This window comes from Peromyscus maniculatus, chromosome 19, assembly GCF_049852395.1.
Source record: "Peromyscus maniculatus bairdii isolate BWxNUB_F1_BW_parent chromosome 19, HU_Pman_BW_mat_3.1, whole genome shotgun sequence".
NCBI lineage: Eukaryota > Metazoa > Chordata > Mammalia > Rodentia > Cricetidae > Peromyscus > Peromyscus maniculatus.
In genome coordinates, this window is record NC_134870.1 from 22,814,058 (window position 1) to 22,827,610 (window position 13,553).

General features: G+C 39.8%; 1 protein-coding gene across 1 annotated transcript in view; it reads left to right on the top strand.

Annotated features, from left to right (window-relative positions):
• Wdr36 (WD repeat domain 36) overlaps positions 1-4,326 on the top strand; it is a 35,048-nt gene extending 30,722 nt beyond the window's left edge. The window contains exons 20-23 of the mRNA XM_006977931.4: positions 683-802; positions 956-1,037; positions 2,357-2,544; positions 4,147-4,326. Of these exons, the coding sequence (XP_006977993.1) occupies positions 683-802; positions 956-1,037; positions 2,357-2,544; positions 4,147-4,296 (540 nt within the window). The 3' untranslated portion in view covers positions 4,297-4,326. The remainder of the gene's footprint in view (positions 1-682; positions 803-955; positions 1,038-2,356; positions 2,545-4,146) is intronic.
• Positions 4,327-13,553: the final 9,227 nt, after the last annotated feature.

Genomic DNA, 13,553 nt, shown 5'->3' on the forward strand with positions numbered 1-13,553 from the left:
AAAGCTTAACTGTCTCAAAAAAGAAAAAAAGAAAAAACAGGAAAAAAAAAAGAAGGAGGAGGAGGCAGGAATTATCCCCCCCCCCCAAAAAAAAATGTTAAAATTCCAACAAAATTAAAAGAATCGAGGTCTCTAGGTGGTGATGCCCACACTTTTAATTCTAGCACTTGGGCAGTATAGAGGCAGACGGATCTCTACAAGTTCAAGGCCAGCCTGCTCTACAGAGTGAGTTCCAGGCAGCTAAGGCTACAGAAAAACTCTGTCTTGAAAAACAAAACAAAACAAAAAAAGAATTAAGGTCATATTTCTCCAAAATCTTAGCAAATTATTTCTAATGGGGGAGTCTGCACTTCTGGTTTTGAATTTTCTTCTGGAGACTAGCAATTTGTTAAGTTGTTTATATTTTGTTTTGTTAAGAGATACTGAGTATAGCAATTCATTTTGTGAACATGAACCTTGTCTTAGAGCTGCTCCCGAGCAGCACTTATACATTGGAAGCCTGGGTGAAGGCTAGCTACAGCATTGTTGAAAATGATTTTATTTTAACATTCTACATGGAAAGGTTTTCTTCCTACTATTCATTTTGATGTTTGTTTTCAATTTCACTTGTGCTAAGACATTCGAAACTGTTAATAGGATAAATACTTACTAGTCTTTTTTCTCCTCATTTTCTCTTCATCAGAAAAAGAATAAACCAAAAGAGCCACCCAAAGTACCCCAGTCAGCACCATTTTTCATCCCAACGGTTCCTGGGCTTGTACCCAGGTTTGCTGTACCTGAGCAGAATGGGGATCCCCAGCAGGTAGGAACCAGATCAGTGCTGTACGTCTATGGGGTGTGTGTCACTTTGTATAGTTCCCACTGTCATAGAGTAAATTAAGAATCATTTAGGTTATAAGCTGTATTTGAGTAATATTTATGTTCTTTAAATAATGTGTGTTTGTTTTTATTTAAGTCAAAGGTGGTAAATCTTGGGATTTTGGCTCAAAAGTCAAATTTCTACCTGAAACTTGAAGAAGGATTGGTAAATAATCAGTGTAAGTTATATTATGAAATATTTCAACAAGTTTCTTCATTTCTGGTTCTGTCTATCTGAGAGAAAAGTTGAACAGAGTTCATAGTAGATAAAAGAATAAGTAAAAATAAAGGTGTTGAGAATTTGGCTCTAATCTATAGCAACATAGCTGTTCAGTTATGCTGACTGAGTGACTAAATTCAGTTGATGTTGATAGTAAGTCTATTGAGACTCTTCCCAGCCTTCTGGATGGAAGCTCAGATTGTGTTTGGAAGGTGAACTCCCTGACAGCATGTGCTTTTCAGTGCTGCATTGCCAGTTCCAACAGGGAACCTCAAGCTCCTTGTTATCATTTGAGAATCTGCTTAGTAATGTGGTTCTTAATATAGCAAAGGCAGATATTTCAGGTAATTATATATTTATTATAATACCTACATTATAAAGATTTTAGGTAATTTTATATGCAATTTTAAAGGAAAATTTTATTTTATTTAAACTTTTTAGGTTACTGTGTAGCTTATAGTAAATATAAGCAATTTTTAAAAATGGTCACTCTCCTGAGAAATTTGACTCATCTTCTTGTTTTATGGTCAGAATGCTTGTGTTTCATACCATTATCACTTGAGTTCACATGGGCGAAAGTCAGAGAATGATACTAATTGTCTTGTTTATTGAAGAATAAAGAATAAATATTTGTTTAAGATATACTAAAGGACAGAAAACAAGATCAATCAGATTTTTGTCATGATTCAAAAGCTAAAACCATAGACTAAGATAGCAAGGGACTGATAACATTGGTTGTGTTGAGTGTGTTTTCATGGGATGCATAGTAAACGGTAGTGCTGACCTCGAGAGGAGGTTGATAGCACAGGGGCTGAGGTCCTCCCCTTGTGTGTTTCTATATTGTTGATGTATCTTAATAACCAAATGACAGAAAGAAAAGGTAATTCGCCTACCTCATCCTGTTCCTGGTGGTAGTCACTGTTAATAGTGCAGTATGTTCCTCGATGACCTCATGTTACAGGTTTTTTGTTCTAATTGATTTATCATTAATGAAATGTCTACTGTGAAGATTTGGGATTTTTTTTAAGAGCAGCAAAGTTTAAATTCCTGACAATGCAAAACGTTAAGGACTTTTAGTACTTTTACTGCTATTGAAATTTTTACTGTTTCATTAACCTTGGGGTTCATTGTGCTGTAATGTGAAAAAAAAAAAAAACATGCACAGAAAGAAATTCTGATGCCATTTACATATATATTGCTTGGGGTATGAAGGAAGAGTGTAGCTTCTTAAATTAAGTAATGGTAAGAAATAACTAGATTCCTTTTACAACAATGCAGATGAAGCTGCTCTTCACCTTCTGAAAGAATTAGGCCCATCAGGAATTGAAACAGAGCTGCGAAACTTGTCTCCCGATGATGGTGGCTCCGTAGAAGTCATGCAAGCCTTTTTGAAAATGATCGGGATGATGTTGGACAGAAAGCGTGACTTTGAGTTAGCCCAGGCATACCTTGCATTGTTTTTAAAGGTGAGTGAGATGTGAGAAATTCCCTTCCTTTGTCGTAGTGTTATTAAACAATAATCTGCAAAGATGGGTGTTGTATAATATTATTTTAAAGTGTGTTACTTTTGTTTATGTTTCATTTTAAACTCTGTGAAGCTGTGTTACTGTGCCTGTCTAAAACACTTGACTGGTCTAAGAACTGAACAGCCAATAACAAGGCAGGAGAAAGAATAGGTGGCGCTGACAGGCAGAGAGTATATATAGAAGGAGAAATCTGGGAGGAAAAAGAAGAAAAAATATGAAGGAGTGAAGAAAGAAGTAGCCAAGCAGGGAAGGAGGAGGACTCCAGGGGCCAGCCACCCAGCTACACAGCAAGCCATGGAATAAGAGTAAGATTTACAGAAGTAAGAGAACAGGAAAAGCCCAGAGGCAAAAGGTAGATGGGATAATTTAAGAAAAGCTGGGTAGAGACTAAGTCAAGCTAAGGCCGGGCATTCATAATCAAGAATAAGCCTCCATGTGTGATTTATTTGGAAGCTGGGTGGCAGGCCCCCAAAAGATTAAGAAAAAAACATTTTGGCGCCCCATGTGGGGCATGAACCCATGACACTGGAATTAAGAGTCCCATGCTCTGCTGACTGAGCTAGCTGGGCCATTCAGTTCTTGATTAGACCAGTCAGGTGTTTTAGACAGGCACAGTAACACAGCTTCACAGAGTTAAACAAAGTAACACACCTTAAAATAATATTCTACAACAGATGGACGTGCTCCGCATCCACAGTGTCAAATAGGTAGCCACTCATTATGTGGCTGATGAATACTCTGGCTAACTGTAACTGAACAGTAGCTGTCTGGGCTATGCGCTTTGTAGTCTTTATTTTATTACTTGGCATAATTTTGACTTTATCCCTATTTGTCATCTGTTTGTTACTTGTACTGAACCTTAACTTTTTTAAGTAGTTACATTTTTTTAAAATTTCCTGTGATCATAAGGGAAAGTCGGGTTCTTTTGTTTGTTCATTTTTGTCTGCTGCTGAAATCAAAGTATTCACCACCATCAGTTTCAAGTAATTTGGCACAACTTGGTTTTTGATGAATGAAATAGAGATGTGCTTTGTGGGTCCACTATGGTGATGTAATGTGCTGAAGACACAAGTATTTTAAATTCATTTACAAGCTGGATACTTGCACAGAACCAGATAGGTTGTTTTTTTAAAGAAATCCCAGATTGTGTCTATAGGTTTTCCTGTGTTTACCAAATGTTAGTTCCCTACAAACAAATTTGCATAAACCTTTAGAAACTAAAATCAATGACCATCATCAGTGGGGTATAGAGAAGAAAACTGGAAGCACACTCTGGTAACTGGGGTTTGTGGTGTGGAAGAATGAAGCTTACTTAGTTCTGTTAAGAGAGATTGTGGCTTAAAAAATGTCTGAAGTAAAAAAAAAAAGTTTGAAGTAAAAAACAGTTTGATGGAACAGCAGGAAATCAGAGAACAATAAACCACCATTTCAGAAAGAAATAATTAGATACTATTTTCTTAGGTTCCTTGGTAGAAAAAAAGATCAAAATTTTAATATTCTTAAGTAAAATGTCCAACTTAACCATCATACTTTTCTTTCCAGTTACACCTCAAAATGCTCCCTTCAGAGGCAGTGCTGTTAGAAGAACTGGTCAAGTTGTCATCGCAGGTGGAAGAAGACTGGACTCATTTACAGTCTCTCTTCAATCAAAGCATGTGTATTTTAAATTATATCAAAAGTGCTTTGTTGTAAAAAATAAACTTAGTGATTACAGAAATCAAAGCTGTATGTGAAATGTTGAACTTGTCTTCATTCCCAGCTCAGTATGGAAGGACGTGCTGGCAATGCTTGACCAGCAGTGTTCTGTATTCTAAGTGCAAAACACCTTGTAGCTGTAGAACTAACTATGCCTTCTTTATGCTCTGAACACCTAGGGGATCTAAAACCACCTGAGTTCCTTCACACTAGTCACATACATGAGGCTTTTTGAATTATTGCCATTTAGTATTTTTTCAGTATGTTACATATAATAGTGTCTATTTAGTATGAAGTTTTGCTGAATTAAATTGACAGTGTCAAATAAAGCAGGTCTATAATGTATTTCTAAAAATGCTTTTTGTAATATTAGAAAAATGAGTGTTTCTTTTCTGGGTGGCTTTTGATGAAGCATAAATTGTTGGTTCTTGAAGCTGTGCTTTATGTCTGGTACCTGTGGTACAGCCCTCCTGTGTTACAGAAGAGTCCAAGTAAGGTTGTCTGGGACCTGCAGCACGTCTAGTTTATAGCACAGGATCTAGAGCTTTCTCTGTTGACTCCTTCCTAAACAAGTTTTTGTTAGATCAAAATGTGAGAGGTCCTTGCTCCAGGCAGGCGCACCAGGAAGAGGTGCAGCAGGTACTTGCACAGGGAGATTCCAAGCTCCACTGAGCCTGGCTTTCACAGTTTCTCCTCCTTCTCTGACATGTTTATTTGGGAAGAAACTGCTGACTATACTCGTCATCATTTTCTTTTCTATGGCCCAGGCTTTAGCAACTCAGGAGTTAGAATGAAGCAATTTTTGGGGCTGGAGATGTAGCACAGAGCCCGTATAAACCAGGCTTGCTGGTGTGCACCTGCAATCCCACCACTCCAGAGGGAAAGGCTGGAAGACTAGAAAGATACGGGAAACCATAGCTGGAGGCTAGCCTGGAATACATGAGATCCTGCTCAAATAGTAACGGACGAAGAGTAAGCAATTCTTAAGGACCCATGCTCTAAAAACTACTCCTAGAATGCACCTGGGTACTCTTGCTCAGCATTAGCTTAGAGAACTTTACAGATTTCTTTCCAGGAAAGAACAGTCTATACAAAGAGGGGCTGGTAAGAAGGCTCAGTGGTTAAAGGACCTTGCCACCAATCCTAGAGGCCCAAGTTTAATTCCTAGGCCCCACGTGGTGGAAGGAGAGAACTAATTCTTTCAAGTTGTCCTCTAATCTACACGCACACGCACACACACTCAAATGTAGAATCAAACTTATTAAAACGAACCAATCAGAAATGTATTATTAAAGTGCTTTTTGATCTTTTAGTGTGAGATAAAATTTGTCAGTTATAGGAAAATGCAACCCTCCTTTTTACTGACTTTGTATTTGACTTTATATTAATTTATCAATGGCAGTGACGTGAATGTTAGTGACGGCTTAAGTTCTGACTTTGACAGACAGTAGCTTAATGCTGCAGTAAAGCCTAACTGCATGTAACCCCACACTGTAGTAAGGAAAACAGAACGATAGGAGCTGTGAACTCAAGTGGGTTTTTTTCTTCCATAAATCATAAACTAAATTTTCTTACCCTTTTCAGGTAAAAGTGCAAGCTTGATCCTGTTGTCATTTTTATTAGAGATGTCTTAAAACAGTGCTACCACATTATTTTGTCAATAACCCTCCAAAACCTTAGACATTTGACATCAAGGAAGAGAAGAAGAAAAAAAAATACAAAGTATTTTGGTGTACATATTTTTCTTAAATTTTATCAGTCGCTGCGTACTTACTTACTTTGGAACTTGAATCTTTACTTTTGAAATTTAATATGCATCATATATGATGACATTTTACTTATAAAAATATCAGACAGATTTGTTTTTAACAATAGTTTTTGATCCCAGTACATAGCCACAGAAAATGAAATGTAGAGTTTTGGTAATTTTTTACATAAAGGAAAGTCTGTAATTTGAAATGTCTTCACTTGCACATTGTATGTCTTACAATCTACTCTGTCTATCATATATCTAAAATTAGGGAGTTTTCCTCTGTTCCCCCCAGACCCCCGCCCCCACACACAGTAATTACAAACCACTGCTGAATTAAGTAAACATGTTGCTTAGGTCTCTGGCTCTAAGGATTTCTGTGTAGCATAGCTAAGGGTTTGAGGGGTGGGCCAGAGAATGAGCATTTTTAATTTGAAGAGATATTTCCATATAACTTCCAAAGGGATTGTATCGTTTATTCTTTCTACTCACAGTGAGTACCTGCTGTCTCCTAACATGAGGGATATTCGGAATCATAGCTTTACCACTTGCATTAATAGGATAAAAACTCTGTTTTTTTTTTTTTTTTTTACTTAGAATTCATTTGTGTGTTCTATCTATTGAATCATTTGTCTTTTTATTATAGATTTGTTGAAGGGTTTTGTTGTTTTTTTGTTTTTTTTTTGTTGTTGTTGTTGTTGTTTTAAGGCAGGGTTTCACTGTGTAGCTCTGGCTTGCCAGGAATTCACTATGTCAACCAGGTTGTCATTGAATTCACAGAGATCCATCTGTCTCTGCCTCCCAAGTGCTGAGAAAGGTGTATGCCACCATATCCACTCTTGTTGAGGTTTTATGCAAACTAAACATTGGTCTTGGTTACCAGTAATTCCTCCAGGTGGTTGTATGTTTCTGACTTTTATAGGCATTTTACGTTTTTTATATATGTTTAAGTTGGTAATTTGTATGTCTTTTTCTAAGTCATAAAGTAAGTCCTCCATTTTCTAAGCTATTTTTATCTCGCGTGCATGTGTATGTATCTGTGTGAGTGATTGATGGCTAAATCTTCATCTATATTCATCAGCATGATGAAGACAAGATATGGAAATGCCTTTAGTTGGTCATTTGTTCAAAAACCATGAAGATCCGGTTATTTTTGTCTTTGAGCAAAAGTGCTGTTTCATTGTATGCTAAATTTTTATTGTTCTATTTTGATATTTTAATAATGCAACATGCTCCAATTATAGTTAGGTGGGATAAGGTTATCTTAAATATATTTCAAATATTTCTTGTCTCCTATTAGGCATATCTTCTTAAAATCTGGGTTTGGGTGGCATTAATTCATAGAATTATTATATTTTTCTAATAGTACTAAGCTGAGTATTTCTCTTCAAGAACAATGATTATTATTAAATATTTGTGGGCTGGCTTTCTTGGTATCTTAGTTTCACAGTTTGTATGTATGTGTGTATGTATAAAATACATTTTTTTTACATTTCTGGGGATTTTTGTGTTACTGTAATCAAATCTCTTTGAAAACATTTTATAAATTATTACTGCTGTGATTAAAAAAACTATTTTTATATGCTGGTTTGTCATGACAATACAGAATTTTTTTTTTAGAAATTTTTTTTTTTTTTTTGAGACAGGGTTTCTCTGTAGCTTTGCGCCTTTCCTGGATCTCACTTTGTAGCCCAGGCTGGCCTCGAACTCACAGAGATCCGCCTGCCTCTGCCTCCCGAGTGCTGGGATTAAAGGTGTGCGCCACCACCGCCCGGCAATACAGAATTTTTTTAAAGGTGTTAATTAAAATATTCTTCCTGGAAAATCCTCCTTTGCAGTTGCTGAGGCTATTTCTAACTCAGTGTTCATGTGCCATATGATTGGTTTGAGTTGGGATTACTTGATCTCCATAAACTATTAGGCCTGCCTTGCAGAAGTGCTTGTCTTGTTGCCGGATCAAGTGCAGATGCCTTCAGTGGTCTTTGTTACATGATGATGCATAAACTAGGTTTCTGCTAGATAACCGTCTTTCATTAAATTCTAATATATTATGATATTGCTAGTTTCATTTTTCTTCCATTTTCCCCTTCTATTGAGAATCAGTGTCCTCTGTGATTGTCACTCATTAGCATATCTGCAATTAGAGATCCACACAGGCCTTGTATTCTTCACATAACTGAACTTCATATGCTTCTGTAGCACTGGATTTCTAGGGAGAAGCACATACACTAAGCCTCGTAAGTTAGCCTCAGGACGAGAAGGGCTGCGACCCATGGCTCATGCAATTACTACTTCTTTGCAACAAATGACTGTGGCTTTGGAATCCCAGGATCTCAAATCGCTTATCAGTAGAAATAAGACAGAGCACAGAGCAAAACTCTGACCAAAGTGTGTAAGAAAAATACCTTTCAGACCATCTGCCTTGAAATGAAAGGAATGAAGTACTATGAAAAGAGCAGACTAAAGGCTGGGACTAGAATTCAATGATAGAGATCTTGCTTAGTGTGCCTGAGATAAAGGCACCCTTAAATTCTTAAAAAAATAAAATCCTTCCTATTAAACAAGTACCAAAGTCTTCTATAATTTGTGATCCAGAGCCCTAAATAAAAATACGATAAACAGTTTAAGGGGCTAAAGAGGTGTGTTGGTGTTGAAGAGATCTTACTTTTGCAAGCATGAGGATCAGCAGTTAGGGTGTCGGGAATCATAACATCCCCTCCTGTTCTGGGGGCAATGCTAGAATGAAAGAAAAGAAGACATTGGTTAAGACTTGCAGGCCCTAGGCTCCCCATAATGAAATGGGGTTAATGAAGCCATACTAGCAAAATAACCTGGGTGCATTGCAACCCTGGAGTTAGGAAGTATGCTACTGCCCCCCTGAGGAGCCGCTAGGGGGGCTTGTGCCTTCGAAAACATGGTGGTCATATTCAGTATGTGTACGTAATGACATGTTTAGACGGAAGGGCTGTTGCTGCTCACACGTTGTTTCCCCGTAACAGAGATGTTTGAAGCGCTCTGGAAATTTTTAGCTGCTTCCTAGAGAACATGGGGAAGAATGCTGGGAAAGAAGACTTTACAGGCCCCTATGATGGAGTGAGCAGCAGTCATCCTCCACCAGAGCGGAGTGGGGTGGTGCCATCTAGCCCGAGACAGGCTGGCAGCACGAACTAGGTGGGCTCATGGACTTGGGGGTAGGGAAGATGAGAAGAGTCCTGGAAGGCTTCCTCTGCCCATACATGGAAAAGGAATTAAACTGCCAGCAAAGAAACAGATAAAATAGAAAACTTAGACAAAATGTCACTAGCCACCCATTGCCTAAATTAATGTGAGAGGCAGCAGTTTTGATTAGTGGTTTATCTCTGCCTCGAATTTATAGGTGTTGCTCTTGGGAGCTTTGTATGAAGAATTCCGTAGTGACTTATGTCTCTGTCTGTACTGAAACTTCAGTCCAGGTTAGGCTTGGGCAGGTAACATGGGTAACATTAGAAGACAAGCAGAGCAAGCCATGAGGTAGAAGCCAGCAAGCAGCTCCCCTCCATGGCCTCTGCATCAGCTCCTGCCTCCAGCTTCCTGTCCTGTTTGAGTTCCTTCCCTGACTTCCTTCAGTGATCAACTATGATGTGTAAGTGTAAACCAAATAAATCCTCTCCTCTCCAACTTGTTTTTTGGTTACAGTGTTTTGTCACAACAATAGTAACCCTAAGACAGGCCCATAAGTTATTCAATATTTAGTTTTCACCTGGCTGGTTTTGTTTGCACTTGTGGGTGGTGTTTGAATATGCAGATATTCATGAGTGTATCTTCTGGCATGTGTGGGAGCCAGAGGTTGATGCTGGGCATCTTCCTCAACAGCTTGCCCAGACAGATCTCTCAATGAACCTGTAGCTCACTAATGGACTGAACTTGCTGGCCAGCGAACCCCAGGGCTCCTTCTGTGTCAGCCTCTCAGTGGTGAGATTTCAGGCTTATGTTGGAGCGACTGGCCTGTGTTTCACTTGGGAGCCAGGGGTCAGAGCTTAGATCATTCTTTGTGTCCTAGAAGCATGTTACTGGCTGATCACCTGGACCAGAGGCATGTAAATAATTCAGTGTTCATTGGAAAACAAAAGAGTAGCATATATGTTAGCTTTCTCCTTTCTGGGTAGAATGCAGCTTATTGGGAGGAAATTAACTTAAGTTCCCCTTACCCCACCCCACCCATGGCCCTCATAGCAGGGAGCTCGCAAAGAAGTATAGCATACCACGTGATGACTACCAGGAAAAGAGAGAATATGCTCTCATGCAGGCCCCCTTGGATTAGATCTTCCCCCATTAGTTCATCGTCTCGGGAAAAGAGCTCACAGACACTCCAGTTGTATGCTTTACAATCTTATTTTCTCATTCCAGTGATGCTGACAGTGGAGATAGCCATCAGCATAAATATTAGTACACAGTTCTTTTTTTTTTAAGCAATATGTATTTTTTACTATATCAGGTAATAGGTTAACTATTTTATTTGTTCTGCTATCCCTGACTGAATTTCATTCTTCACACCTAATTTATGTTGGTTCTTTGCAAGGGTGGCAGCCTCTCCCACAACTTTGACCCTTTTATTTCCTCCCGATCACGCTCTACTTGAGTGACTAGTGCGAAAGCCCTGCCGGTGAGCGAGTGGCAAGTGGGTGAGGTATGGAAGGCTAATGGTTTCCATAACTTGGCAGCCTCGATCCAGCAGGCAGGGTGCAGGTGGGCGTTGCACAACGAGCTGCTAATCAGTGCCCTTGAACTGTTTCAGAATACAAAGCATGCTGCACCCTCGTCACTGGGAAGTTTATGTTTTAGCTCATACTGCCGTTCTGCTTGGCTCAGCCTTTGGCCTTTCTCTCTCAGAGAGCAGTAACAAAGGAGAAAGAAGCCTTCACACTCTGAAAAGAGTACATTCTGGGAGTTTCTCTTGTTTCAAAGTGTGTGTGTGTGTGTGTGTGTGTGTGTGTGTGCGCGCGCACGCGTGTGTGTTGGAATTTTCACTAGCCTTAATATGCATGCATAGCTGCATGCACAAGAGATAAAATATCAGAGTGCCCATGTGCCAGTTTTCTGTCATTGTTTTAACAGGGAGTTTGGTAATGTGGAAATACACAGTGTATATAAAGAAAGAAAATCAGGAGAGAGAAAAGGAACCTGCCTTTCTTTAGAAAAGACCACTTCTCTGTTCTCTGGTTAGTAATAGATAGCCGGATTTGGAGAAGAGGAGGCCGGGCATCCACGTTGCTGATCGTCCAACATGGCTTCCGGAGCGGAGGGCCACTCCCCAGCAATCTAAGTCCAGCTTTAGTTCTCGGGTCCTTAGGTAGAAAGATGGAGATAGCGCAGAGGTGGGTGGCTCCTTGCAGCTGCTGTGGCCCCATGGAGGTGAGATGAAGACGCTTCATAGGGAGGAGCTCAAACGTGAGGAAACAGCAGTGGCACTCGGTACCGTTCTCCACCGCTCTTCCCTTTCCTGGGCTGTTTCCTTAGTAAACCTGGCATGAGAGGAAAACGTGGCACGGTGGTCAGAATCCCAAAGCGAGAGAGACAAGTTCCTTGATGCCCCCACTTTCAGAAGACGAGCAGGGCAGGAAAGGCAACATGTGTCTATCCATCTCCAGAGCCAGGGACAACGGGAAGTCACAAGCCCTGGACCCTGAGTGAAGACTGAGGAGGGCAGATAGCACCGAATGCGGGGGGACTAAGAAAGCAGGGTGACCACATGCAAGCCACTGCAGTCTCCAGGCTTTGGGGAGGTCGGTGGGCCTCACCTGGGCACAAGCAAGACTTGAATTGTGTGTATTTTTCTTAAACAAAATAGGATACAGTATTAACAGCCTGATTCTGGTGTTGCTATATATACTAATATATACATATATATATATATACATATGTATATATTAGTGTAGAGTATATAGTATTCTAGTACTATATATACTATATATACTCTAGTACTATATATATTACTATATATATATATGTTTTACTCTGGTACTATATAATATATATATATTAGTATAGAGTATAGAGTATATAGTACTCTAGCTCATTCTGTTTTACCTCTGGTTTAGCTTTACAAACAGAATTTTACATTTGTTATAAGATGTATGTATATACCATGTTCATACATCCTGTTTACAAAGATATAGCCTATGTGGTTGGTCCGATTTCATTTTCTCCCAGAAAAGTATGCCAAGAAGCTACAGCCATGTTTGTTGCTTGAGTCATTGGAGCTTCCCCAAAACTCCAGGCTCCCTCTTCACCTGAGCCGTCATTTGGATGTGAGTTTCTGGTACTGGCTCTTCAGAGCGGTGGGTGGTCTCCAGGTCGGCTCTGGCATGAACCGAGAGGAGATACAGGCAAGTAGCCATGAGTCACAGGGTGAGTGCTGAGCCCGGCAGCTCTCCAGGAAGTTGTGGGAAGCACAGTTCTTGTCAGATGAGCTCCTCACCCAGCAGTGGTCAGGCCCCGTGTTTCCCAGAAAGTGGGTGGGATATGGGTTCAGAGTTTCACTTTCCTTCAGCAAATAAACAAAAATAGTCCACCTGACTCCAGGCCAACAAAATGGTGAAGAGGTGTTACCTCACATTAGCTTATCTCTTTGACCTTTCAAGTGCTCAGGAGGAAATTACCACTCTCCCTCCTGCTGAGAAGTCACAGTCACTCTGCAGGTATACCACACCTATCATCTGACAGTTCAGTTTTAAAATCACTGATGTGGGGGCGAAAGGTATAACTGAATGGTAGAGTGTTTTCCTTGTTTTCATGTCTACATGAAACCTGGGTTCAGTCCCCTAAACCACACACACACACACACACACACACACACACACACACAATCACATTTATCTTTTGAGGAGAAGAAAAGGCCATTTTTATAGAGCAAAACTTTTCAAATAGTAGCATTGCCCAGAAACATTAGAGGTAAGTCTGGATGTCTTCCATCATTAATATCCCTGTATCTTCGTCCCCGCCCAGTTGGTGATGTCATCTTGGTTCCTGGACCACTCCCTTGTCTCATCATCTTGTGTCCACATGATAATCTCATCCTTATTGCTCTGCCTTGGCTTCTGCTTCTGACTTAGCTGAATTTACAGATTTTCTACAGAAGTCACATCAGTCCTTTGTACACAGCTGGTATTCAACAAATACGTAATTTAGTGGTTTTTCAAAGAGTAGCCCAGGATTCCCTGGCCTCCTTGAAGCTTTTTCAGGAGGTCGGCAAACTATTATGAAAATCTGTTTTCATAGTCACTATTATCTGATTCTTTTCACTTTCAGTGTGCCAAGGACATCAAATACCAACAGAATTTAATGGGGCTAAACCAAAGCTTAATAGGGCCCTCAGCTTTTAAGACTGAGTCCTAAGACAACAACAACAAAAAATTGAGGATCTCTGCCCTGCTAGTCTGGTTGAAGAATCATGGCCTCATCAGGAAATGTTAGCATGTGCCGTATAAAAAGATTCATCTCCAAAACGCCTTCCATCTAATGGAAG